The following is a 26,125-nucleotide window of genomic DNA, read 5'->3' as shown; positions in this document are numbered from 1 at the left end:
GAGAGAGAGAGAGAGAGAGAGGCAGAGAGAGGATAGTGTGTGTGTTTGAGAGAGAGAGAGAGGGTGAGAAGAGGTAGAAGAAGTAGGATAAAAGTGCCGGCTCTGTGCTCTCAGCTCGGGAAACTAAACTTGCTGAGAGTTGTCCTGTTACCGGCGCTACCGGACTGTGAGCTCTCGAGGTGGGAACATACAAGCGAGGAGGAGAAAAAAAAAAAAAAAAAACCTCCGGGATGGTGGTGGACTCCCGCTTCCCTAGCGCTGGCGGCCCGGGAATCACGCGCCATTGAAAGAAGGCGGCGGTGGGGGGGTGATACTCCGCGTGCATGCGCTTTGGCTTCGCTTGCGTGCACGCTCGGGTCGGTTCGTTCGATGCGAGCAGCTCGTGGCTCTCGGCCTCCATTTGCCAGTTTGTGTGTTCGAGGGATTCAACCGAGGCCTCTCTTTCAACGACGACGACGGAGGAGTGCAACAGTTGGGAGTTGTTTTTACCGTGAACGTTATGTCGCTACCGTAGAAACACGAGGCATTCAGCGGTAAAAAGGTGAGGCTTTTTTAGTGAAACTTTTCCAACTTGGTGAGTGAGTGAGTGGAGGAGCAGGCAGGCCTTCCTCTTCTGTTGGTGTGTGTGTGAGGAAGAAGAAAGAGCCGTTGGTGGGCTAAACAACTTAAAGATTGTTGTCATGGTTTCATGGAATTTTGTTACACGGATAGCAGTTGGAGTTTGGGTGGTGAACATGTCGGTGACGATATGTTTTATGCTCGGGTTTGGTTGGTTAACACCTTTCTTTAAAGGCTACAGCATCTGTGTGTGTTGGTGTGACTACTAGTGTGATTAGCACATTGACCCAGAGAGGGCAGGACAACAGGACACACAGGTTAGTAGCTTTGTCCTCTATGATGTCGTCGACAGAGAGGATTTTTATCAGGGCTGCAAAGGTGAAAATGCTGTCCGTTTTTAGTGTCTTCATTCAGCCGTCCTCAGTGGTGTGATACCAGGCAGGCTATTGGTCAGTCACACCTCAACCAAGACAAAGTCCACTTCACTCACACTGAGAAGAGAAATTATATATTAAACTTTAAAAAAATACCACCTTTGTGCAATTTGATTTACTATTAGTCAAGTGTTTTTTAAGAAAAGACAACCTTAGTTTTGGTGTTTTATTATTGTCTTTTTTCTTAATTCCCACCACTTTATTCTACTTCACCTGGTGTTTCTGCATTTGTGGTTTAGTTCTGCACATTATGCATTTTATTCTGTAGTCCATTGTTGCAAATAAGGGTGTGCAACATCTTTTAAAGGCTACAGCATCTGTGTGTTGGTGTGATTAGCACATTGACCCAGGAGAGGGCAGGACACACAGGACACACAGGTTATGAGCTTGTCCTCTCTGTTATCATCGACAGAGATGATTTTATCAGGGCTGCAAAGGTGAAAACGTTGTCCGTTTTTAGTGTCTTCGCCATACCTAAAATACCGAGCATTTCAGCCATCCAGCAGTCCTCAGTGGTGTGATACTAGGCAGGCTATTGGTCAGTCAACACTGAAGTGGTCCCGCAGCACACCTCAACCAAGACAAAGTCCACTTCTCTCACACTGCGAAGAGAAATTATATATTAAACTTAAAAATACCACCTTTGTGCATTTGATAATGTTCACTATTAGTCAAGTGATGTTTTTTTTTAAGGAAAAACAGTCTTAGTTTTGGTGTTTTATTCTTCTTAATTCCCACTACTTTATTCACCTGGTGTTTCTGCATTTATGGTTTAGTTTTGCACATTATGCATTTTATTCTGTAGTCCATTGTTGCAAATAAAGGTGTGCAACATCTTTTAAAGGCTACAGCATCTGTGTGTTGGTGTGATTAGCACATTGACCCAGGAGAGGGCAGGACAACAGGACACACAGGTTAGTAGCTTGTCCTCTGTTGTTGTCGTCGACAGAGATGATTTTAGTAGGGCTGCAAAGGTGTCTTCACCATACTTATAATACCGAGCATTTCAGCCGTCCTCAGCGGTGTGATACCAGGCAGGTTATTGGTCAGTCAACACTGAAGTGGTCCTGCATGCACACCTCAACCAAGACAAAGTCCACTTCTCTCTCACTGTGAAGAGAAATTATATATTGAACTTAAAAAAAAATACCACCGTTTTGCAATTTGATTTACTATTAGTCAAGTGATGTTTTTTTGTTTTTTTTAAGGAAAGACAGCCTTAGTTTTGGTGTTTTGTCTTTTCTTAATTCCCACTACTTTATTCACCTAGTGTTTTTTCATTTTTGGTTTATGTCGTTATGCATTTTATTCTGTAGTCTATTGTTGCAGATAAGGGTGTTCAACATCTTTTAAAGGCTACAGCATCTGAGTGTGTTGGTGCGATTAGCACATTGACCCAGGAGAGGGCATGACAACAGGACACACAGGTTACTAGCTTGTCTTCTCTGTTGTCGTCGACAGAGATGATTTTATCAGGGCTGCAAAGGTGTCTTCACCATACTTAAAATGTTGAGCATTTCGGCCATTCAGCCGTCCTCAGTGGTGTGATACCTATTGGTCAGTCAAACCAGAAGTGGTCCTGCAGCACACCTCAACCATGACAAAGTTCACTTCTCTCACACTGCGAAGAGAAATTATATATTAAACTTAAAAAAAAATACTCCACCTTTTGTGCAATTTGATTTACTATTAGTCAAGTGATGTTTAAGGAAAGACAGTCTTAGTTTTGGTGCATTTTATTCTGTAGTCCAACCTCCTGTCCATACCTCTCAGAACCAATCACCGTACCTGGGGCGACAGAGCATTTCCCATAGCCGCCCCCTCCCTCTGGAACTCACTCCCCAAACACATCAAAGACTGCACCAACCTGTCCACATTCAAATCACTACTCAAAACTCACCTTTTTAGAACTGCTTCTATTGTGTACAATCAATATTGTGTGTTTTATATTTGTTATTATATCTTTATTTTTATGATCATTTTATCTGTGTAAAGTGTCTTTGAGTATCCAGAAAAGCGCTATATAAATAAAATGTATTATTATTGTTGCAAATAAGGGTATGCAACATCATAACAACAAATACAACTTTATGGTCAGTTTGCACTGAAATTCATCCATAGGCATCCATAGGCAGCTCAGTTTGAGAGAAAGTACACATACAATAGACATATTGTTACCATAGACCGACAGACAAGTAAGACCCATCAGACAAAAAAACAAAACACATCAAAATTATTCATACATAACCCATTAAAAAAAATTACCATCTGTCCTCTGGATTTACTTAATCTTCTTAATGTGAAACCGAGTGACGAAGCGTGCCTTTTTATATAGCTTGGCATGTTGGGTATAGTTAATAAATATATGTTTTTACACAGTAAAAGCTCATAGAAGGACCACATGTGATTTGGCCCTTGGTTGTAAATTAGGACTGTCAGTCAATTAAAATATTTAATTGTGATTAATCACACGATTGTCCATGATTAATCACACATTTTTTATTTGTTCAAAATGTACCTTAAAAGAAGATTTGTCAAGTATTTAATACTCTTATCAACATGGGAGTAGGAAAATATGCTTGCTTTATGAAAATGTATGTATATATTTATTATTGGAAATCAATTAACAAAACAATGACACCTATTGTCCAGAAACCCTAACAGGTACTGCATTTAACATAAAGATATGCTCAAATCATAACATGGCAAACTCGAGCCCAACAAGAAACAGCTGTCTGTGCTGACTTGACTATGACTTGCCCCAAACTGCATGTGATTATCATAAAGTGGGCATGTCCGTAAAGGGGTGACTCGTGGGTACCCATAGAACCCATTTTCACCCCATTGAAAATGACCATGACAGTTTTCCTCGCCAAAATTTAGCACAAGTTCGGAGCGTTATTTAACCTCCTCCACGAAGCTTGTATGACATGATTGGTATTAATGGATTCCTTAGGTTTTAAAACTGAGTCCGCTACAACCTCTGAAAGATCAAAAGATTAATGCATTAAAGAAATGAATGCGTTAACATGAATTTGCGTGAACACGTTATTTTCGCATTAACTTTGACAGCCCTATTGTAAATAAATGATAATTTCTCCATTACTAACTAATTTATTTTTCAGGAGTATGAAAACAATGCTTTGATATTGACTATAGTACCATTTATTTATTTTTTGGTTTAGACCATGTTTATCATGTCCTACGACTGTCATTTGTGCAGGTAGCACAGTGTTGCCAGACCACTGATGCTAGTGGTACTGGACCACTTTTAAGAATGTTGTAATGTGAGTTCATGGCTTAATTTTTCAGTAAAAAATACTACTAGAGTTGTTTTCAATTTTTTACAGTACAGCTGTACATTTTGGATGTACTGTATTGACTGCTGAATTTCTCTAATTGTTTACATTTCTTGTCACATCTTTTATGGCTCTTATTTCTTTTCTGCCATTACTTGCTTTGCTTCGATGACCTGGAGCAAATTTGTCAGCAAATGGGTTGTATTTGGCTTTCATTTTTATTTTTCTGTCCTTTTTATTTTCTGTCTTATGGCTTAATTAGCTCTGAAATGTATATTGTACCCGTGAACATTGCTTTGCTATGTAGTTAACATTATTATTATATCATTTTCTGTTAGGTATCAAATGAAGTGTGACAGCCTTTGGTGATGCCTGCCACTGACCCTGAACCTGCATCGATGGAGGACCTACATGCGGTGAAGGATGAGGAGGGGAGCTCGACTAACATCCCCATCTCGGCTCCTCCGATCACCGTCCCTGCTTCAACTCCTTTTGATCCAACCACTACAAGACCGAATAATCTCCCGACTGAGACAATGATTGAGAAAAGAGCCGTCTCCATGGCAAGTAATGATTGTAGCTCAGCTCTCTCTTCACCTGCTGAAGCCAGCCCGGCCAAGCCTGCTGCAACATCACCTACTACCATTGAAGGGACTGTTGAAGGAAGCCAAGCTACCTCACATATAGCATCAGCATCAGACTCGCTAACATGCACAGGGACGAGCATGGTCAACATATCAGAAGCACCACTAACATTGTCTGTGTTGCCGTCTACCACATATGGCAGTCGAGGCCTGGGAAATAACTTTCCTACTGTGTTGACCTTCAAAGGTGTCAGCGTCACTCTGGAGAGCCACAACGTGTGGAAGCAGTTCTACAGCTGTGGAACAGAGATGATTCTCACTAAACCGGGGCGACGCATGTTCCCATACTGTCGATATCGCCTGACTGGTCTAGAGCCTGACCGGCAGTACAGTCTGGTCCTTTCCATTGTTCCATCGGACCAGTACAGGTACCGCTGGAGCACATCCAAATGGGAGGTCAATGGACCAGCAGAGCACCAGGGCCAGGGTCTGATCCGGGCATTTTCCCACCATTACTCACCCAGTCGAGGCTCAGAGTGGATTGGTAGCTTGGTGTCCTTCTACAAACTCAAACTGACCAATCATAACCAAGACCAGGATGGTCATATAAACCTATACTCCATGCATCGCTACATTCCCAGGCTACATGTGATACCTGTCCTGGATGGGGACCCACCCACACCTGACAAGCCGGTGGTTATGGGACCAGAGAGCATGACCTTTACTTTCCCGCAAACTGAATTCATGGCGGTGACGACTTATCAGAACTTTCGGATCACCCAGCTGAAAATTAATCATAATCCGTTTGCAAAAGGCTTCAGGGAGGACGGGCACAACCCCCGCCTAAACCGGATCATTAATGAGGTGAAGACAGACACTCAGCCTGCTATCTTAAAACCTGCTGAACTCAATGAAAACAAGGAGAAGGTTGCAGATATGAGGTAAGTTGTATAGTTTTTATGTATTTGTTCTGTATGCAACACATTGATATACACTCAGTGGCCACTTTGTTAGGTGCACCTGTAAAATCTAAAGGAATCCAATACCTCTACCTTTAAGATAATAATGTCCAGTTTTGATTAATCCTGTCAGGGAGGTAATCATTTAACTAGATAATTATTATTGTGGTTGTCAAATAATATGAAACAAGTAGGCTACGACAACATATAGCGCACCGTAAATAACACAGTATGTACACAGGAAGACAAGCAGCATAAAACAGCAACAAGAAAGCATGTGGCCCTTTTTTAGATACATTCAAGATCTTGTAAATACTTGATTATTAAGTGCAGCTCGACTACAGCACACACTATTCACTTATTCATTGCAAGTCCTTGGCGTGAAAGTAAGTTTTCAGTATGGCTTGCTGGCAATGACTGTCATTTCTCTTTGGTGACCAAACAGCGCTGTACTTTTGCTATGTCCTGCAAAACCTCAATAAAAAGTTTTTGATTCAAAAAACAAAACGGCAACAGCAAAAAAGCAACAAAAAATCTGTCCAGACAAGAACAAAAAGCGGTTTCCTTCACATAAAGATCCCATAGTTCAGCTCCATCCGCCATTGGCTGTGTCACCTTTGACCTAGCCTTAGTCCAAGTGAGTGTTTCCAACATCAGTATTCTTTCCTGAAGCTTTCCAGGTCATGAAAGAAATGAAAAAGATTACCACACTCTACAGGGAGATAGTCCATAAATGGCTTTCAAATGTTCAGAAATTACATGGTCATTACCTTTAAGCACAGAGGTGATCCTCTTATGTGGTAGTACATTAAATATCTCTTTATACCACAAAGTAAAAGCAGGAGAGGGAAGTGATGCATCTTTAGAGGGTAGACCCAGGAAAAAAAGCCCAGGATGTTTTTTAATTTTGAAAATACATCTAATCTCCTTGGCTATGCAGTTCCAAAATCGTGTTATGTATTTACATTGCCCAAAAGGAATATGAGAGAGAGAGGTGATTAGCTGTGATCCATCTTGTTCCGAATAGGCGTGATATTGTCGCAGGTAAAGACTGTGTTGATACAGTCAACAGCTTCTTGCCAGTCATCCACTAGAGGTGTTTCTAATGTTTTTCCCAGACGTGAGGGGGGAAGAATATGAGAAACACATTTCAATTTAATGCAGTAAGTACAATAACACCACAATGTACGACCCCGTAATAAACATATAGTTGAATTAACACCGTTAGTTTTATTAAAAACTGGCCATTATAAGCTTAGTAAAGGTAGAATATATGTGACAGAGCTGTTTTACTGGATTGTATTGGATTGTTTAGGTGTACCCAATAAAGTGGCCAGGGAATGTATCAACATATGGCATTTGACTAGGTGCAACTTTCAAAACTTAAAGAAATATATTCACCATGCTTTTGTCTTAACTTTTTGTATTTTAATGTCAGTGTTAGGAAAATGTTGGCAGTCTGACTGCTTTCATCCTGTTATGTAAGGGATAATGTACAGCGAGCCGGTCATTGTTGTGAAAGAAACCCAGACAGGGCGAAGCTGGCGGAGGGGTGGTCCCCGACGTCTCAACAAAGACCCGCTAGCTGTACATTATTCTGCTTATTACACTGCTACTTATTAAGAAATCAATAATTTGACACAAAAATGGTCCGCCAGAGTCCGATATCAGAACTGCGCCCATAGTAGCGGTCTGCTATAAATAAATAACACACCGTAGAACGCCGTGATTGACCAATCACAATCAATTATTCATCACAGCCGTGTAATAAGACTGTGGTAATAACTGATGGAGCAAAAAAACACATCCACCACTGTGTCCAGCTCGACAAAGCCATCACCAAAATGTGGCATCTCTCTTGAGGATAAATTCTGGCAGGTCACTTTAAGGAACGGACATATTTACGGTGGATGATAACAGGAACATCTTATATTTTACACATGATGACTTCTAGTACAGTGGTCACAAAAAGACTTTTAACAAAATTGAATAGGACATTTGCTTAAAAACACCACAAACCATGGCCTCAAAAGTTATCACTGATTTGAATCGACACCTGTTTTGCATTCTCAACCAGAAATTGAGGATTATATGGGCGTTACACAATGAGTTTCAAAGTTGTTTGTCGTTTTTCTGGTGTTTATATAGCCTCACACTTGCTATTTTGGAGGCCTTGGGACCCGAATGAGTACTTGCTACCCATGACTGCATTATCAGGTGCAGCATGTGGGGGACACTAGAATGTAAGCACATTATGCAACGACAAGTACATAAACATAAGCTGGGAAATGGGTGGCCGTTTGTCAGTTAAACTGCTGGAATTACCCTATTATAATACCATTGCCACATGCCGTGCCATCTCACGTTAACATATTTTTATAATGAGATCATCATTATCATTTTAAGTTGTTTAGTGTCCATAAACGGTACTCCATTTTACTGTCTTCCAGCGCGAAGAATCCCACCGTCCCTGCTTCTCTCTCCAATGAGCAAGAGACCAGACTGGTCCTGAAGCCCATAATGTCTACCTCTTCCACTAAGGATGAACCCTTTGTCCCCTGTATAAGAGGAAAGCATGCCCTTGGCGAGCTTGTGCTTGTCCAACAACGTCCACTTGTAGAACACAAGGAAGAAAGCCATGCTGCAATATCCACAACCCCTATTTCCTCAAAGTCTACACCGGGATCATCACCTAGGTCCCGCAAGAAGAGGAAGAAGATTAACAGACGCTGGGCGAATTCACGGGGAAGTATGTGGAAAGCTCCGGCTGCCTCCCCCACGGTACACCACAGCCCATCGTTGACTGTCGCTATGCAACCAGAGCTGGATGATGTAGAAGGCCTGCTGTTTGTGTCATTCACCTCAAAGGTAATACCATAGAAATGGGGAAAAACGGTACAAATTACTGCAAAGAATGCTCTATGACATATCTGCATGTCTCCAAAGGATTATTTTTGATTTAGTCGTCCTGAGATGGGGTTTGTTGTTGCATAGCCGAATGATTTTGAGTGCACAGTAGTAAAAGTGTTTAAGCTTTAATTTTCTTTTGTGTGACAGGAAGCTCTTGAGGTTCACGTTGGGGACAAGCCAGCCAGTAGCACACCATCGGCATCTCCAGTTTCCCTACTGACGCCGATGCAGTGGAAGGGAAAAGGTAAGCAATGTAAAGATCTCTTTTATTTGACTGACGTCTGTGACAAATGCTTTTGCACAGTTCTGCTATACTGTGGTTGTTATGCCGATCTTAAATCCTGCTTTAACCTATTGTAGCCTCACTTTTATTTTATTTAACTAACAATGAATTCAATATCATGCGCCCGATTCTTTTGAAAAACATTTCTGTGGCGTTTCAGTGGAGGTGATTCCAGAGACTGATGAGGAGAAGATAGCCCGGTTGGAGGCGATCCTGCTGCATGACCTCAGGGTTCTCAAACACAGACAGGTCATCCATCCTGTGCTGCAGGAGGGTGAGTTCATACAAACACACATCAACATCCCAGTGGTTCAGTAGGTTATACAAAGTGATAAAGTGTAGATATCTTTCTCTTGTTGACTCCTTTTTATCTGTTTTCTAGTGGGCTTGAAGTTAAACTCCCTAGACCCAACAAAGTCCATCGACCTGCAGTATCTGGGGGTTCATCTGCCACTGCCTCCCCCAAACCTACCAGAACAAGACAACGCCAAGGCTCTGTCTCCTGGTGGTAAGTTGGACTGATCTTTGACAGTTTGTGCTTGTTTATTGAAGGTGCATTCTTATCGTGGGGCATTTAATTAGCTCTGTTTGGACACAGAAATGTTTTTCAGTTTAGCTCTGAACTATATGTTTCTCAATTATACATACATTTGTAATTTTGACAGTGTTGTCACAATAAGAATATGAGCAAGAGACCCTAATATGTTACTTGGGGTTTATTGTCTCGGGTGGTCTGGCCATCTGCGGAAATGGGAGTGGGTAAACTGTAAGTGAAACCGTATCGTTGGATGGCAGAGAGACCTAGTGTTTAGTTCACCCTTTAACTAAGTGACCTCAGGCATGACCTCCTGAATAATAGGGGTGCAAGAAAACATCTATTGATTTAAAAAAAAAATATATATATATATCGATACACGAGTATCGCGATATTATGCTTTGTGATACTGTATTGATTCTCAAACACTGTATAAATTTTTAATTAACCTCTTAAGCTAGGGTGAAGCTATGCTGCATCAAACTAGAAAACCTCAGGAATCCATTTGTCGCGAAGGAGGCAAAATAACGCTAAAAATTTACGCTAAACTTAGGCAAGGAAAAACTGGCATGGCCATTTTCAAAGGGGTCACTTGACTTCTCACCGCAAGATATGTGAACAAAAATGGGTTCTATGGGTACCCACGAGTCTCTCCTTTACAGACATGCCCACTTTATGATAATCACATGCAGTTTTATGCATGTAGTACAAATGTGGTATTTTCGCCTATTCAAAAATGCTGCATTTGAATATTTCTTCATACTGAGGTCTTTAACAGTCTTGAATTACATAAATTGGGTATGACTGGAAAGCTTTGACTCTTGTGGAGCCAATGAGCCCATTGTATTCATGTGTGATGATGTTATTCCCCATAGTAGCCATTTCACTTTGTGACTTTTGTTTACTCAGATGGCAGTGTGCCTTTATACCATGACAGATTTTAAAAATCAAAATATATCGCCTTGCTTACAGTATCGCAGTATATTGGATCGTTACCCCTCTATCATAATATGCATCGTATCACCAGGTTCTTGCCAATACACAGCCCTACTGAATAGTGTTGCACTCCTATCTGCAGGGTCTTTGTTCAGATGCTGACCTCCATGCAAGGGGGAAGCAAAAGGACAAATTGTCCACAGTTAAAAATACACATAGTCTGCAGATCTTCTAAAATGTGTTTTGTGATGTGTTTTCCGACTGGGCTCATGTAAATCAGGGTTCAGATTTTTTTTATTTGTTTATGTAATTTAATTATTATGGTGATATTATGGAGCAGGAACTAGCACTTCCATGTAAACAGACCCCTCTATAAAACCTGCTGTGGACTTCAAAATGAATTAAATGTTTTACCATATTTTCACCTGAGGGCAGACTAGCTATCATGTCTGGCTTGTCTAATACATGAAACATTCAGTTCCTCATTTAGGATTACTGTTGTTGTGAACAGATACTGACCTTACAAACAGTGTTGATCAGCTGTGATAGGAGCCAATGCTGTAGGCACGCTGCCCCCTGCATAGCCATAGATCGGGCATCACCACGGACAGAGTGACGGTTCTATCCGGACCCGCGACCAATTTCTGATAAATTAATGAGAAGAAATAATAATCTTTGGGGGGCGTTGTTTTTTTTTCCTGACTGTCACGGTTATAGACCACGGGTGCAGCTAATTCAGTTAATACGGCAATAGCTTCACTCAATTGTGCCAATCAAATCTATTGTTTACTGGGTGTAGACAGTTCACTAGAGAGAACAACAGCGTAAGAGAGATGTGAGAGAGATGCTGCTACTTTCAGACTGTGTCTGAAACTGTCTAACCAAAGTAGCACTACACACCATGACCATGTTTGGATCGACTTACAGCTTTGGGTCACCTTTCTCCGCTATGAACATTGTAGTAACCAAGTAGGCTACCAATCCAGGCTCACCAATGATCACCTACGCATGAGCATCAGAATGGCACTTACTCCATTCAAGGCAAAACTATTAGCATTTCTCTCTCTAGGAAAGGAAGTAGGACAATATAAAAAATAAATAGAGAAAAGGGGCTGCTCAAAACTCTGTTTGCACTTTTTCTAAAAGAGGCACTTTTATTCATTTTATTCAAGAAAATGTCCTTTACTTGAAATGTAGGCCTTGAGTTCATTGTGCTGGGACTGCTTTTATTTATGGTAAAGATAGCTATTTATCTTCAATAGAAGTGCCATACAAGTTAAATTTGTCTGTATGTTAAGTCTCCTACTTTGAAAATTGAAAACCCCTATGTAATTATACCCAGTTCAATCCATCAGCAGTGAAGATGTGATATCAAGAATGGTTAAACATATTAACATATTTATATAATATGTAAGTCATATGTACGTTTTTAGCTTTTTCTCTCATATCTCTCTTTCTAAATGTAGACGGCACATTTCGAAGGTAGCTTAATGTATTTAGTAGGATAAATTACAATAGACTGACAGATAATTACCTCTTCCTGCAAGCATTACCAGCCAACCGGCCAACACCTTTTGCATTCTTATATAGTATGGAAATAAAGTAACGCTGATCAAAGCCCTCCACATTAAGGATGTGATTCTCCAGTCTGACAGACCGTGTGTGTGTGACGACGTTGAGTATGAAGTTATCAGTAACGTTATCGCTGTGAACGTAGCACACACACACACACAGTCTGTTGGACACTCGCTAACGCCGCTACGTCGCTAATGCCGGGCTGACAGAGTACGCCAGGCAGACACAGCTGACAACCTCGCAGCTAAACTAAATGATGTAGTGGAGACATACTGGGAAAGTCGCTGCATGCGTCCATGACAATGCACGCAGCATCGTGGCTGCTACACAAACTCTCTCAGACGGGTGAACTGTGGACTTGGTTATTGTTGCAGCTGGGCGGCTTGTTAGGCACTACAACCACAGCACCCCTGCATGCAATGCACCAATCTTGCCTGTTAACGGTTAACGATCAGTTAGCGAGGGTCAACTATCGGTCAGAAAAGACATTTCAAATTAGGATCCCTACCATAAATACTTGTGAAGCATTGAATTATTTGTGTGCTGTGATCTTTAACTGAAGGCTAATGCAGTATGTTTCCTTCACAGATGAGGGATTATCCTTCATCTCCCGGACGGGAAAGACAAGTGACATGACAAAAATAAAGGGATGGAAAAACAAGTTCATAGGAAGCAAAGAAACGTCTCCTTCTAACTGTGATGGTAAGGTTCTCTTGTCATTGTTGCTCCAGTGTCCTTTTCATCATACAATGGGATTAGTATAGTCATTCTAATTACCAAAAGATTAACTGTACTGAAACCAACTGTATGTACTTGTGTCTCATTCATTACTCCTTATTGATGAATTAAAATCTCTTCGTTCCTCCTCTCCTAAAGGATCACAAAAGAACCTATCTGCCTTCTGCAGCAACATGTTGGATGAGTACTTGGAAAGTGAAGCCCAGTATATCAGTGAGCGCGCTGATGCCTTCTCAACACACTCTGAGGGCTCTGTTGCCTATCAGCTGCCCGTGAAGAGCTCCAGCTATGTGAAAACCCTGGACAGCGTACTCAAGCATCGTAAAGCTGCTGCCAAATTCCCCGTGGTGGCCAACAGACCCTGCCCCCTTTCTTTCAAACCCCTCCTTTACTCTGCCCTGGCGTCACCGGCTCCTCCTCTGGCCAGCCCGAAGACCTCTCAGACCCCCGTTCAAGCTGGAGCTCAGCCCATACAGCAGTCTGCATCTCTATCTCCACAGCCAGCAGCACAGAGGTAAGGATAGATTTGTAATTCCGGTTTTGGGTACTTTATTTAGTTCTGTTTAGGGTGCAACTAATAAGTATTTTCATTATTGATTAATCTACTGATTAGTTTCTCAATGAATTGTTTGGTGTGGAGATGTTCCGATACCATTTTTTCTTTACAGATTCCAATACCTGAACTTGCTTTATCGGCTGATACCCAGTACTGATCCATTACCAGCGTGATTAAAACATATATAGTTATTATTATTATTATTATTTAAATCTGTGAAATATTGCCAAATGGCTGACATTTTCTTCACTCGGACTACCGTACACTGTCCACTAGCACCACACTGTTGTTGAAACTACTTGCGATCAGTTCTTCTCCGCTGCTCTAAAACAGTAGCTGCCAGTGGCAGCCATGATACATCCAGGGCGACAGCACAGTGAAGGCTACTGTTTCGGCGAAGAAGACTTGATTTCCGGCTAAACAAGTTGATATTTTTTCTGGGTTAATAAATGATGGTATCGGATCAGTGCATAGACTGGCGTACTCTACGATACAGAATTTTGGGTAGTATCAGACATATTTCCGATACTGGTATCAGTATCGGAACAACTCTAGGTTGATGTATAAAACATCATAATGTCCTGAGGTGATATTTTCAAGCCTAAAGGGACATCTTCACATAGCTTTTTTGTTCAACCAACAGTTCAAATCCAAAGATTTTCAGTTTACTATGATGTAAGACAAGGAAAAGCAGCAAATCTTCACATTTGAGAAGCTCGTGTCCATTTACAGTTTCACAGTGTCTTTTTAAAAATGTGCTGGTTTTACTGGTTTTATTTATTCATTTCCATACTTCCAGATGTCTTTAATTCTAGGAAAATGGTTACCCTTGAGTGACTTGGGCAACTTGTTTCTTTAATTTAGGTTTATGCCCTGTTTGCAGGACTTTGTGAACATTTATAGTCATACATGTTGTCACTTATGTACTTGCACAGTGTGAATGTTGCAAAATCAGTATCAGTAAAATAAAATGGTTTATTGGTTTATTACCAAGTAGGTTTTCACATATAAGGAATTTGCTTTGGTGTATTGGTGCATAACATACAGCATACATAACATAGTAAGATAAAATTAAATTAAAATAAATGAAAGCAAGTATAAAAAGGTAGAGACATGAATATAAAATTGAAGAAAATTACAAAAAAACATAAAAAAATGCTATAAAAGTATGTACAACATATCTAAATTAAAATAAAAGAGCTGTGCAGAAGTGTTTCTAAATGTGCCATTGTCTTATAAAGAAGTACATGATACAAACACCATTTTCTGTAAATTAAAAATGAACAACACTAATCAGCTCAGTTCATCTTGTCTGTTCAGACTGCCTACATGCCAGCCAGCGGTCAGCCAGAGACCAGGGGCGAGCTTTAGCCAGAGCCACTGGATGGCACACAGACCTTCAGGCTTCACCAAGTTCCAACTCAAACTGCTGCAGATGGAGTTTGGAGCCCTGAACCAGGGTCAGAGAAGAACCCAGCTGACTCCAGACAGGCTGTCGGTGGCTCTGTCTGGTTTGCTGACAAAACAGGTATGCAACTTACTGTACACATGTACTATCAAATCTGTGTTGAAATCGGCAGGAAGAGAGCTAGTTAATGTTAACGCTCAGTGCACTGGGCTGCATACCAGCTGCTAACAGTTAACCAGCTTTCCTCCTGACGATTTCAAAATGCAAGGTGCAATTGATTTTTAAAAATTAGTATTGGGTGAAGGTAAATTCTAACATCATGGTGTGTTCAAATATAATCTTGTAAAATGATGTTTTAGAGAGGGAATTTTGACCTGTTTAACATGCCAACAACAACTAGTATGCAAACGGTAATAAAGGAATGGATGTTAAAGTACACGGGATTTATTGTTTTACTGTTCGTTTTTTACCGTGGTACCAAATTGGTATAGAGAATTGTGGAATTTTACTGGTATTGACTACTAAATTCCTGGTATTGTGACATCCCTAATTTTACTTTGAAAGTAACTCTTGCTTTTATAATATAAAATGTAAATCTGTAAGTAAGCGGTATTGACAACAATGCTTGGCTAACATCCACACAAATTGACACGTGACATGGAGAAAAGGCACACACATTTGAAAATGTTCTGACGTCTCTCCTTTCCTTTTAATCAGATGCTTCCCAGTCAGGTGTCGAGAGTAGTCCAGTGTCCAAAGTATAAAGCGGAGGGACCTGAATGTGGTCAGGAGTTCTGCACGCTGGGCTGCATCTGTTCCAGTCTCCGGCATCCGAGCAGAGCTCCCTTCCACTGCCGGCGGCCTGAATGCATGTTAGGCTGTGGCTGCTTCAAACGCAAGATCACCAAGCAGCTGAGCGCGATGGAGAGTGAAGATTCGATCCAACCTGTTTACTGTAAGATCAAGTTCAATTTTGATAGAATTTGTTTATATTTTTATTCTGTATCTCTACAATTACCCTCTATAAATACCCTTTTGAAGCAATTGGATCACTGCATTCTTTCATTCATACCATAAGTTACCAGGAATGCATTTAATTTTAAGGTTTTATATTTGTTTCCTGCTCAGTTTGGTCACTACCCTCAGTAACTCGGAAGTGTTAATCTAATGCTTTTATCCCTCCCCAGCTATGATTAGTATGGATCATTTGATCCAGCCTCACCCGGGCGCCCATGCTAAAAAACTGTGGAAGCGCCCCATTGATGATGTGGATCCAGAGCCGGTCTTCATCCCCAAAAGTGCCCCACTGTGTATTGCCCCTGTAAAGGTCCTAAAACGCTGCAGTGCACCTCGTCCAACGCAACCGGTAAAATACAATCTCTCTCTTACTGGATTTAATACCAGCTTTTACACCTTTTTGTACTAAAAGTGTTTGCATTACACTGCTGTATATATTGCTGATTATTTAAGTATAAGATCTGTAAGTGTAAAAACCTGTGCTTATGTTCATATTGGTATACCATTTGTCCCTTTTTTTTAAATGAAAAAATCATGATTGCAGGTTCGAGAAGAGGATAAGGATCCAGTGTATAAATACTTGGAGAGCTTGATGACATGTGCACGTGTAAGAGCGTTCAACAGCAAGCCTCCCCCTGAACTCACCCTTGAGCCCAAGATCATTGATGCTCCGACACCAAACACAGCAAAACCACAGAAGACAACCACTGATAACCTGCCGAAAAAGTACTTCAGAACGGTAATGGCTGGTAAAACAGGTAAGAAACCAAAGAAGATGCAATAAGTACATCATTCTGTTTGTGCTGTAAATGTTTCACCAGCCACTGAATTCTTTTTTGTAGATATTCTTTTGTACTCGTTTTGTTTTCCTAGTCTTGCCTGACATGTCTGACTGGGTGGTATTGAAGATTTGCTGCTATTTGTTGCTATACCCAACCATACTGCATTATGTCCCCCAGCAGAAAACACATCTCAGGGGACCACGTCCGATGAAAAAGAAGCGAAAAAGCAAATCGAGATCCAGTCGGCGTGTCAGTGGGCTAAGGACCGCAAAATGGTCCTGGAAGCTTTGTGTCGGCGCATGAATAACAACAGGCTGTCTCGGCGCTTCTGGGTGGGACCTTACTTCATCCGCCCGGTCGCCAAGATCTTCATGCGGAAGCCCAGCGGCTCCATCGTCACCTACAGGGTAGGTCTCTGAGGAGTAATGCATATGTGTGGCAGTAACAAGTGATTCAAGTCCTGAATCTACTGTATAAAAAACGTATAGTTGTTCTCCAGAAAATGCTGTATTGTCAGAATTGTCCTTGCCTCCTAAATAGTTACTTACTGGCTTATTGCCTTGCCTTGACTTATTATTTATTTGAATGAAGAACAGCTGATCCAAAACAGACCAGCCTCTGAATGTTATAAGCTCTTATGTAGTGTTTATCCTCATTTAATAACAGGTGTGGGTGATATATTGAATATACTCGATGTATTGCGATGTGGGATGTGGTAAATGACAATATCGCCAACATCGAGTATAAATATTGTCATTTTTTTTACTTGCCGGCATGAGACTTGTTTTGGCGCTTCGCTTCCCCCACGGCTCACAGTTAAACTCTCCTGGGCGAGTGTGTGTGTGTAGCGTATGAGCATGGATGTGCGTATTGGCCATGTGTTTTTGTATCTGGAGGGAAAGAGCCTGGAGAGAGCAGAAGAAGTGACGCACCAAAGCGAGTTTATACTTGTTGAGGTCAGAAAAGGTGATGGAAGATGCCAGCTTCCTCTTCAAAAATGACGTGACCACATTTAATAATCTCCACGGTCTCTGAACATACAGTATGAGACATACTGGTTTTGAACTGCCCGTGGGAAGAGCGAACATGTAAGAGTTTGTCCATTCTGGATAAAAAGTTCTGTTTTCGCGGCCTACTTTTTGCCACTTATTTCTCCAACGGTTGTCTCTTGTCTCGTCTCTCCCGTGTGTGTGTATGTCTCAATCACCTTATGTATGTGTCACTCACTAATGTGAATCAGAATGCACCGATTTGATTGGCTGAGTAGCATCACGTGAGAAGATTTACAATGCATGCTAAACCAGTGCCATAAAGGCTAGAAAAGCTGCGCCGGTTAAAGTAGAAATGCTCTGTCAAAATGTAATAATTCTCAATTTATTGGTTATAGGACCAATATATATCGTATATCTTGATATAGCTTAAAAATATTGAGATATTATTTAGAAGCCATATCGCCCAGCCCTATTTCATAATTTAACTCCTGAAAAAAAATCTCCTGCTCTGCTCCACCTTCTTCTAGTTACACATCAGTAAACCATCAAAAGACAGTGATCACGATGAAGAGGAATCTGATGACAGCGACGAGGAAAGGCATGCCAGTAAAAGCTTTAACGGGGATATGGACGCACAAGAGGACGATGGCCAAATTGAAGAGTCACATACGCGGCTTGGAGTCACGCCCTTTTTGAGTGGAGTGATACCTGCCGGCAGACTGAGAGCCAGGACCAAACCGGTTGGCTGCCAAGCATATGGACTCATACAGGTCAGGCTCAAGGAAATGCCAGTTATATATAACACTATTAATATGGTTTTACCTGGGGTGGAATCACACCGGGTATACATGACTGAACATACATGGCATTCATAATGTTTAGGGGAAAAAAATCATGTAAACTTCAATGTATGCAAGTAATATCTATGTATTTCTTCCCTTTATAGGTAAATGGCAAATCCTACAATCAGGCCAGGCTGTTGCTGGGGAACATGGGATCTCTACATCCAGCCAACCGCCTTGCAGCATTTGTCACAGGCCGACTGCATCCTCCCGGCGGCATTTCTCTTAAGATCACTCCGAAATCCAACCCTACAAACAAAATCACCACTCCTGATACTCTGCTCCCGAAGCCCGCTGGCAAAGTAGTCCCTCCGATTATGACTGCAAAGAAAACCACTGATCTGAAGCCACCAATGCAACCACCAGGTAAGATTGTCTCTCTGTTCCTGGAACCCAGCACAAGCACTTAGTTTGTGATAAAGGCCAAATTTTGCTTTGCCTCGCAGTATCTTTATTTTGGCCGACAAGTTGCATTTGAACTCACCGAAGACTACAGCCGACAGCCAGTTAGCACGTACATTCTGCGCCTGCGTGAGATGAAATAACTCTTCACACCAGCAGGTGGCGGTAGTTTTTATTCGTCATTCAAAAAGGGAAACCGGAACACCGAGAACTCTTGACTTTACTCATTAGCTTGCTTTCCTCACTTCCGTTTCTCTTCTCGTGCATTGATTCGTTTAAGCTGAACAGCCAATCCGAGTGATTTCTCTCCACTGCGATTCAACATGCGGAATCGGCCAAAAAAACGCAGACAAGGTCAGACTAGAGCCGACGGTGTGGGACACAACGCAAAAACTAGGCCGACAGACGCTCGCTGACGGCCCCAATCTGGCTGACTGCCGGCCGTCAGCTTTGTGCGTAAGGGCCTTCAGAGTGATTGCTTCACAAAAGGGGGGAAAGTTATCAACCCGAGAACTCTCCAACACAGACCGCAACTTCTGCAGAACATTTAAATCATCCAAGGACATAAAACTACCACCTCCTAATACGTATGCTTAAAAATCTAGTCTTAAATAAAACTAGGACTGTCAGACTCCTGGTAAGTGTAGGGAGGAGATAAATGGATTCACTCAAACTTCCATGTTATACTTAGAAGACATCCTTTTCAGTAGTTACCGGTATAAATACGACTGAGATAGCAGCATTGCAGTTGTATGAACATTAAGTTAAACATTGGTAATAGCCCAAATATAATATTAGTGAATCAAAGGAAGCATGTTTTCGATTACCCAGGATTTATCTTTGAATATTAACATTGTTTTATTGTCTAAAGATATAAAAATCAAGCAGGTATGTTGAAATAGGATCATTATTTCTTTGTCTCACCACCCTGCCCTGCATTGTTTTGTTTATTCAGTTCAGCTACTCCATCCAGACTCTTGGAAAAAGGGATCCATCAACTTGCTGCAGCATCCACAAAACCTCTTCACCGTCAACCCTTTTGCCTCTGGCCAACGCAGCTCGGTCAACTCCTTCCAGAACAGCTCCACGTCCTCGCCCGTCTCTCTCACCGTCTCACCGTCACTGAAAACCCCCAGCTTCTTAGGGCAGAGCGGGACCTATTCATTCAGGATCTGCCCTCCAGCTAACCAGGGCACCAGAGGCCAGAACTTGCCAGGAGTTACCCTGCCTGGGGGCTTCACCCTCATTCAGCTCCCAAACCCTGGAGCTGATGGAACTGCATCAGAATCTGTGAACACTACAAACTCGGCTGGTGTGGATAAAGCCCTGCCACAAAAAGATGCTTTGTTAAATGTTGGCCATTTAGCAGCCAATTCAGATGCAAATTGTCTTGGTTTGGACACCTTAACAGCAGCTAAGGACCTATCGAGCAGCAGACCAGCGGAGCCTGGATCCTCCACTGAGCTGACGTGTGATGACAAGATGCCATCAGTTGAGAATGATGAAACCAAAGGCAAGCAGGAGGAATCAAACCTGGATATCGCTTCAGAGGACTTGAGCTCCGACTCCGACTCCTCAGACTACTGTGGAGAGGGTGACGAAGATGTAAGTGTGAGGAATCAGAAATGTCTTTTGTTTCTCTAACTGAAATATGGTTTTAAATATAAAATGTGAATTACATAAACAAAAAAAAATCTAATCCTGTGAATGTTGTAATTGTAGTTATTGTTACAGATTTATAAACTGTATACTGAATGTTGTTTCCTTCAGGATGAAGTAGTGGACATTGAGACCGTAGAAGAAGGAAGACAAGGACTGGCCATCGCTCAAATGAAAGAAGCTGTCCGCAAGGCACTAAAGGAGTCAGGGTAATACATGTGAATGAAAGGATATATATACAATATGTGGACCTGTATGTATGTATGTATGTATGTATGTATATATGTTCTCCTATTGAATGAATTTTCAATCAAAGTTTTGTTCAATTCTTCTCCACTTTCAGAGATTCCAGTGATGGTTTTGGATCAGCAAGGGAATTCAGCATCCAGGTACCTTTTCACTACTGTAGCAGCCACACAGCAAAATAGACAGATATTTCCAGAGTAATGATTTTGACAATATCGACCTCATATCATCATCTTATCTCAATAAATGTAGAAAGTGCAAGTGTAGAGTAGTGTCAGTATTGCTTGTACTTATTATTCTCTCCGCTGTCTTTCCATTCCAGGATAAAATGGACGATGAACATGATCAGTGTAAGGATAAAAGGAGGCGAAAGAACCACACGGTGCTAGAAAGGCAAAGACGCTCTGAACAGCGGATCCTCTTTGACAGACTCCAGATTATCCTGAAGAGCGACCCCAGGGCCCCCAGGCTGCGCCTCCTTTCACTGGTCAGTTCCACATCCTGCTCAGCCACGATTTCTTTGTATTTATCCTTGTGTACATGGAAAAACTATTTCTTCTTAATCGTATATCTCTACAAGTATCCAAATAATTGGTTCACAGAAATAGATCACCTTTTTCTAATGAGTCCAGCACACTTCAAACCAACGAGAAAAGCTCAGACAAAACAAAAAACACAGATATCACTCCATAAATAACCAAAACTGTTTGAACTTTGGCAGGAAAATGCGTATTTATGTAGGACCCCATCGCCCAGTTTTCTGCAAGTTCATTAGTTTAAATCTCAGAACTTGTTTGAGCCAGGTTCAAAGGGGGCATTTTTTTAAACAGACATTTAAATCACTCAGTTTAAGATGTGTTATTTAGAAGTAATTTAACAAATCTACTCACATTACTTAACTGTCTAAAAAAATCTACTTAATTGTGATTGACAGTAGAAACAGCTTAATTAAATGCTCTTTAATGTCCACATCAATTTGTTCTATACAACGCTGTTTGCCACCAATTAATATCAAAGAGGAATAAGTGTACATGTATGCATGAGATGTGTGTATGGCTTCCCACGCGACCTGTTTTGCGGATAAATCATTTCCCCACTTCAGTATTATACAAGTTTGACAAGACAATCCATTCACAGCTCAGTGTCACAGTCTTCACTCTTGTCTTTCTTGTTTCGGTCATGTTTACTATGGTGTACGGTCATAGACCTGCTCTACATATAAAGCGTCTTGAGATAACTTCTGTTGTGATTTGACGCTATACAAAAATAAATTGATTTGATTTGATTTGATTTGCAGGCCGAAAAAGAAATCAAAAATCTGGCGGAGACCTCCAGATCTCTGGAGGAGAAGAAGAGGAGGCTGACTCAGATGCAGGCTCTCTATGTGAAGGAGCTTTCCTTTTTGTCTGGTATGTACAATTTGTGTTGCTGCATGTTGTTGCATTTTGTAGTAGTGAGTCTCACTTTGTGCCCTATGAGACCCCCAATAGTCCAGTTTTTGTCTTTTTTTAGGAGGGGGAGAGGGGTCTTTATGAGGAGATAGCAGGTCAACAGTATATTTCACATAGAAGTGGTGTACTTCATCTGAAAGGGGCCCCAGTATGCAGAAATATTCAAATACACCATTTTAGAATTGGTGAAAATAACACATCTATACTGCATGCATAAAACTGCATGTTTTATGCCCAAAACTGCATGTGATTATCATAAAGTGGGCATGTCTATAAATGGGAGACTCGTGGGTACCCATAGAACCCATTTCCATTCACATATTGAGGTCAGAGGTCAAGGGACCCTTTTTGAAAATGGCCATGCCAGTTTTTCCTCGCCAAAATTATCTATCGTTATTTAGCCTCCTCACTGACGAGCTAACATGACATGGTTTCTTTAGGTCCTTTCCAGTAGATTCCTTAGGTTTTGTAGTTTCATACGTTATCAGTACCTTCACTATAACTCTAAAACTGAGCCTTCTACAACCTCTGAAAGACAGTAAAGTCGGTCGGGATCACATGCGAAATCGGTCTTGGGATTAATGGAAGCCTGTCACAGAGAATTACTTATGGTGACATGATGATGGTTAGATCATTGGATTTGCCATCAAATCTACTGCAAGTCTTGATCCGATAACCATGAATAATGAGCAGCGTAACACAGTTATTGCAATGAATAACAGCGTTTCCATTGCTAATGTCTGGATGAACAGAATATGTAATAGCACATACAGTTTGTGGCTGCCTTTACTGAAACTTGTGCCATATGAAATTTCACTTTTTTAGGGAAGCCGGACAAGCTGATTAAAAACAAGCTGAAGGAGATCTGCGAGAGGCAGAAAATCAGAGAAAAGGGGATGGAATGGAGGCCTTTCTTTTCCCATCTACTCCAGTCCCGAGCTGCTCTTCTGCAATCCATTACTCCCAAGTCCAAGCCCCCGCCCAAGCCCCTGTTACAGCCTGACTTCTACATGGCTCCGTCTCAGGCTAAGCCAACCATGACTGCATTCCGAAACAAGATCATGTCCCTGCTTCAGCCTAACCTACTGAGTGCTCCAGCCACATTTAATGTACAGACTTTCATGCCTCAACCAGTGTCCACTCCAGATCAGGCTGAGGCCACTGCACCCTCACTACAAGGTGGTCAACATCAGACAAAGATAGAGGCCCAACAGGAGATACTCAAAGAAACAGAGTGCCCAGTCCCAGCTCCACTTCCGGTCACTGCGGCCCAGGATGGAGCCCCACCTACATCCTCTTCCAGTAAGCCTCCTATTCAGCTTGCACAACCTTTTTCTCTTCCTCTGATTCGCTCCAAGAACGGCAGAATCATACTTCCCTCATCTCTGAAACCACGTAAGTTAAGACATCCTGCTCTGGCCATGATTTAATCCCTGAGTCAAATTATCTTCATTTATATGTATTATTTAGGGCTGTCAATCTATTAACATTTTTAATCGCAATTAATCAAGATTGTTCATAGTTAATCGCACACTTTTTATCTGTTCAAAATGTACCTTAAAGGGAGATTTGTCAAGTATTTAATACTCTTATCGACATGGAAGTGGACAAATATACTTGCTTTATGTAAATGTTTGTATATATTTATTATTGAAAATCAATTAAGAACACAAAATAATGATAAATATTGTCCAGAAATCCTCACAGGTACTGCATTTAGCATAAAAAATATGCTCAAATCAGCCCAACAGGCAACAACAGCTGTCAGTGTGTCAGTGCGCTGACTTGACTATGACTTGCCCCAAACTGCATGTGATTATCATAAAGATGGCATGTCTGTAAAGGGGAGACTTGTGGGTACCCATAGAACCCATTTTCATTCACATATCTTGAGGTCAGAGGTCAAGGGACCCCTTTGAAAATGGCCATGACAGTTTTTCCTCGCTGAAATTTAGCACAAGTATTGAGCGTTATTTAGCCTCCTTCGCAACAAGCTAGTATGTCATGGTTAATACCAATGGATTCCTCAGGTTTTTCTAGTTTCATATGATGCCAGTATCTTCAAAACTGAGCCCGCTACCACCTAGAAATTGCGTTAACACGTTAAAGTAATTAGTGGTATTAAAACGCATTAACTTTGACAGCCCTAGTTTTGTATATTATTATTCTTACATATGTATTTTCCTCTCTTCTCACAGTTGGTCAAGGCTTCTATACACTCATGGTTATGAAACCCAAGGAGGAGGATGAAGGTAGCTCTTCAACTAAGACGCAACCTTCTGATGTGGACTCATCCACAAACCAGGACAAGAGCTTGTCTGAAAATGGCCACCCTTTTATTTCAGGAAGCAGTCAGGAGGACAAAACTGCACAATCCTCAAACTCTAAACCAAAGTGTTCAGGTGGAACAGTCCCCCTGGCTAAGCTCGCCCTCCTTAACAAATCAATCTTCATGCCGTCGGTGGCTCTGCAAGATGTGGAGAAGAGCCAGGAGGGGAGCGCGGCGCTGGCCCGGAAAAAAAAACTGTCAACTGCCTGCTTGAGTTTTCAGCGTGTGAAACAGGTTGCTACTTCTGTTGAGCCTGATCCTACTGGTGCCCCTCCTAGGTGCCCCAAACGCAGAGGAAGGCCTCGAAAGAACCCCGTAACCCCTGTTAGTGAAAATGAAAAACCTACTAGGGTAGAAGACGCCAGTAAAAGCGTCGATGAAAGTGAAACGTCTGTTCCGGTTGAAGAAAAAGAAAAAATGACTATGGAGGTGACGAAGACGCAAGCCGAGGACTCCCCAGCAATGGTTAGTGATAACCCTGCGCCGGTCAAACGAGGCAAAGGAAGGCCTCCGAGGAAGAAGAAGAAGACTGCAACGCTATGGAGACCTCCGGTTGTGCGAGGAGGAAGTAGTCCTTCTAAATCCAACGAGGACAACCCTGTCAGAGTTCCTCGCAGTTTTAAAAGCCCAGTCTACACATCTCGGCCTTTAACCCGAGGCGCTTTAGGAAAAGACTTCCCCAGTGCCAAGAAACGCTCCTGGATAGACATGGAAAAGGAACTGGAACCAGATCTTGAATCCGATGTTGAATATGAATAGTCCTCACATCTTCCTGTAGCTGCAGAAGCCAACGCACACAATCAGTAAGTCTCAGAGCTGGACGCTGATCTTTTTCTGTATATGTTGGCACAAAACTCAGTGGACTTTTTTCATACTATAGAGAGGCGTTTTTGTTATAAAGAATATAAGAGAAAGCATTAATTGACCTGCTGAATGTATGAATATAATGAATTCAGTTTCGATGTTATGTTTTCTAAGATTAATTTCTCTCGCGTGTACTTCTCGTCAGAAACCACATATTGATTTATTCAAATCATGTTTTTTTGTTTTGTCATTTATTACTGATCTGTCTTATGCAAATGAAAATAAAACTCTACAGATTATGTAATTCCAGTACGTTAACGCCTTACAGTGTCTGTATCCTGATTAGGATCAGACAATACTCTGCTTCATTAACTCCGTAAGATGTTAACTTATGTCTTTTCCATTTTTATTGAGAGCTAGTGTGATGCATATATCCATTCTTGAGATTTTTGTTTTCCGTTATTAATTCAGTGAAGATGATCTGTAGTAGCACTTTATGTTTTTGGTAGAAAACCACCCATGATGTCTGTCTAGTAGCAGTAATGATCTGTGTTCTTGGGAGCGGGAGATGGCTCAGTAATGTGCATATAAACCTGATGTGTCACAAACAATCAAGATAAATGCTATTAGCCATATATTGTATGTATGAAAATAACCTCTGTAAATATTGTATTTCTTTTTTAATCGCAATACATTTACTTTGTGGATGGTTTTGAAACACTGGTTGTCCCGTTAACTTCAGTTCAATTGAAAATGTGAAAAATAATGTGGCCTTTATAATCAATAAAAACTACATGCATTTATTATGGTACTCTTCAGTCACTCA

The 26,125-nt window shown here is 41.3% G+C and overlaps 1 protein-coding gene across 2 annotated transcripts; it reads left to right on the top strand.

The window, feature by feature from the left end:
* On the top strand, positions 1 to 26,102 carry mgab (MAX dimerization protein MGA b). 2 transcript variants are annotated; one of them, XM_074615708.1, is made up of 22 exons: positions 1 to 541; positions 4,630 to 5,816; positions 8,285 to 8,702; positions 8,892 to 8,988; positions 9,188 to 9,301; positions 9,410 to 9,535; positions 12,662 to 12,775; positions 12,950 to 13,325; positions 14,688 to 14,895; positions 15,493 to 15,730; positions 15,963 to 16,141; positions 16,337 to 16,550; positions 16,752 to 16,981; positions 18,094 to 18,336; positions 18,513 to 18,774; positions 19,766 to 20,415; positions 20,581 to 20,678; positions 20,813 to 20,858; positions 21,038 to 21,202; positions 22,013 to 22,124; positions 22,992 to 23,468; positions 24,365 to 26,102. In XM_074615708.1, the coding sequence occupies exons 2-22, from the start codon at positions 4,660 to 4,662 to the stop codon at positions 25,252 to 25,254; spliced, it is 6,414 nt and encodes a 2,137-aa protein (XP_074471809.1). In that variant the 5' UTR covers positions 1 to 541; positions 4,630 to 4,659; the 3' UTR covers positions 25,255 to 26,102. The 2 variants fall into 2 exon arrangements, with proteins under 2 accessions (XP_074471809.1, XP_074471808.1); XM_074615707.1 differs by having other exon boundaries at positions 22,992 to 23,561.
* Positions 26,103 to 26,125: the final 23 nt, after the last annotated feature.

Source organism: Sebastes fasciatus, chromosome 18 (assembly GCF_043250625.1).
Source record: "Sebastes fasciatus isolate fSebFas1 chromosome 18, fSebFas1.pri, whole genome shotgun sequence".
Classification (NCBI taxonomy): Eukaryota; Metazoa; Chordata; class Actinopteri; order Perciformes; family Sebastidae; genus Sebastes; species Sebastes fasciatus.
This window is presented reverse-complemented; position numbering and strand designations above follow the sequence as displayed.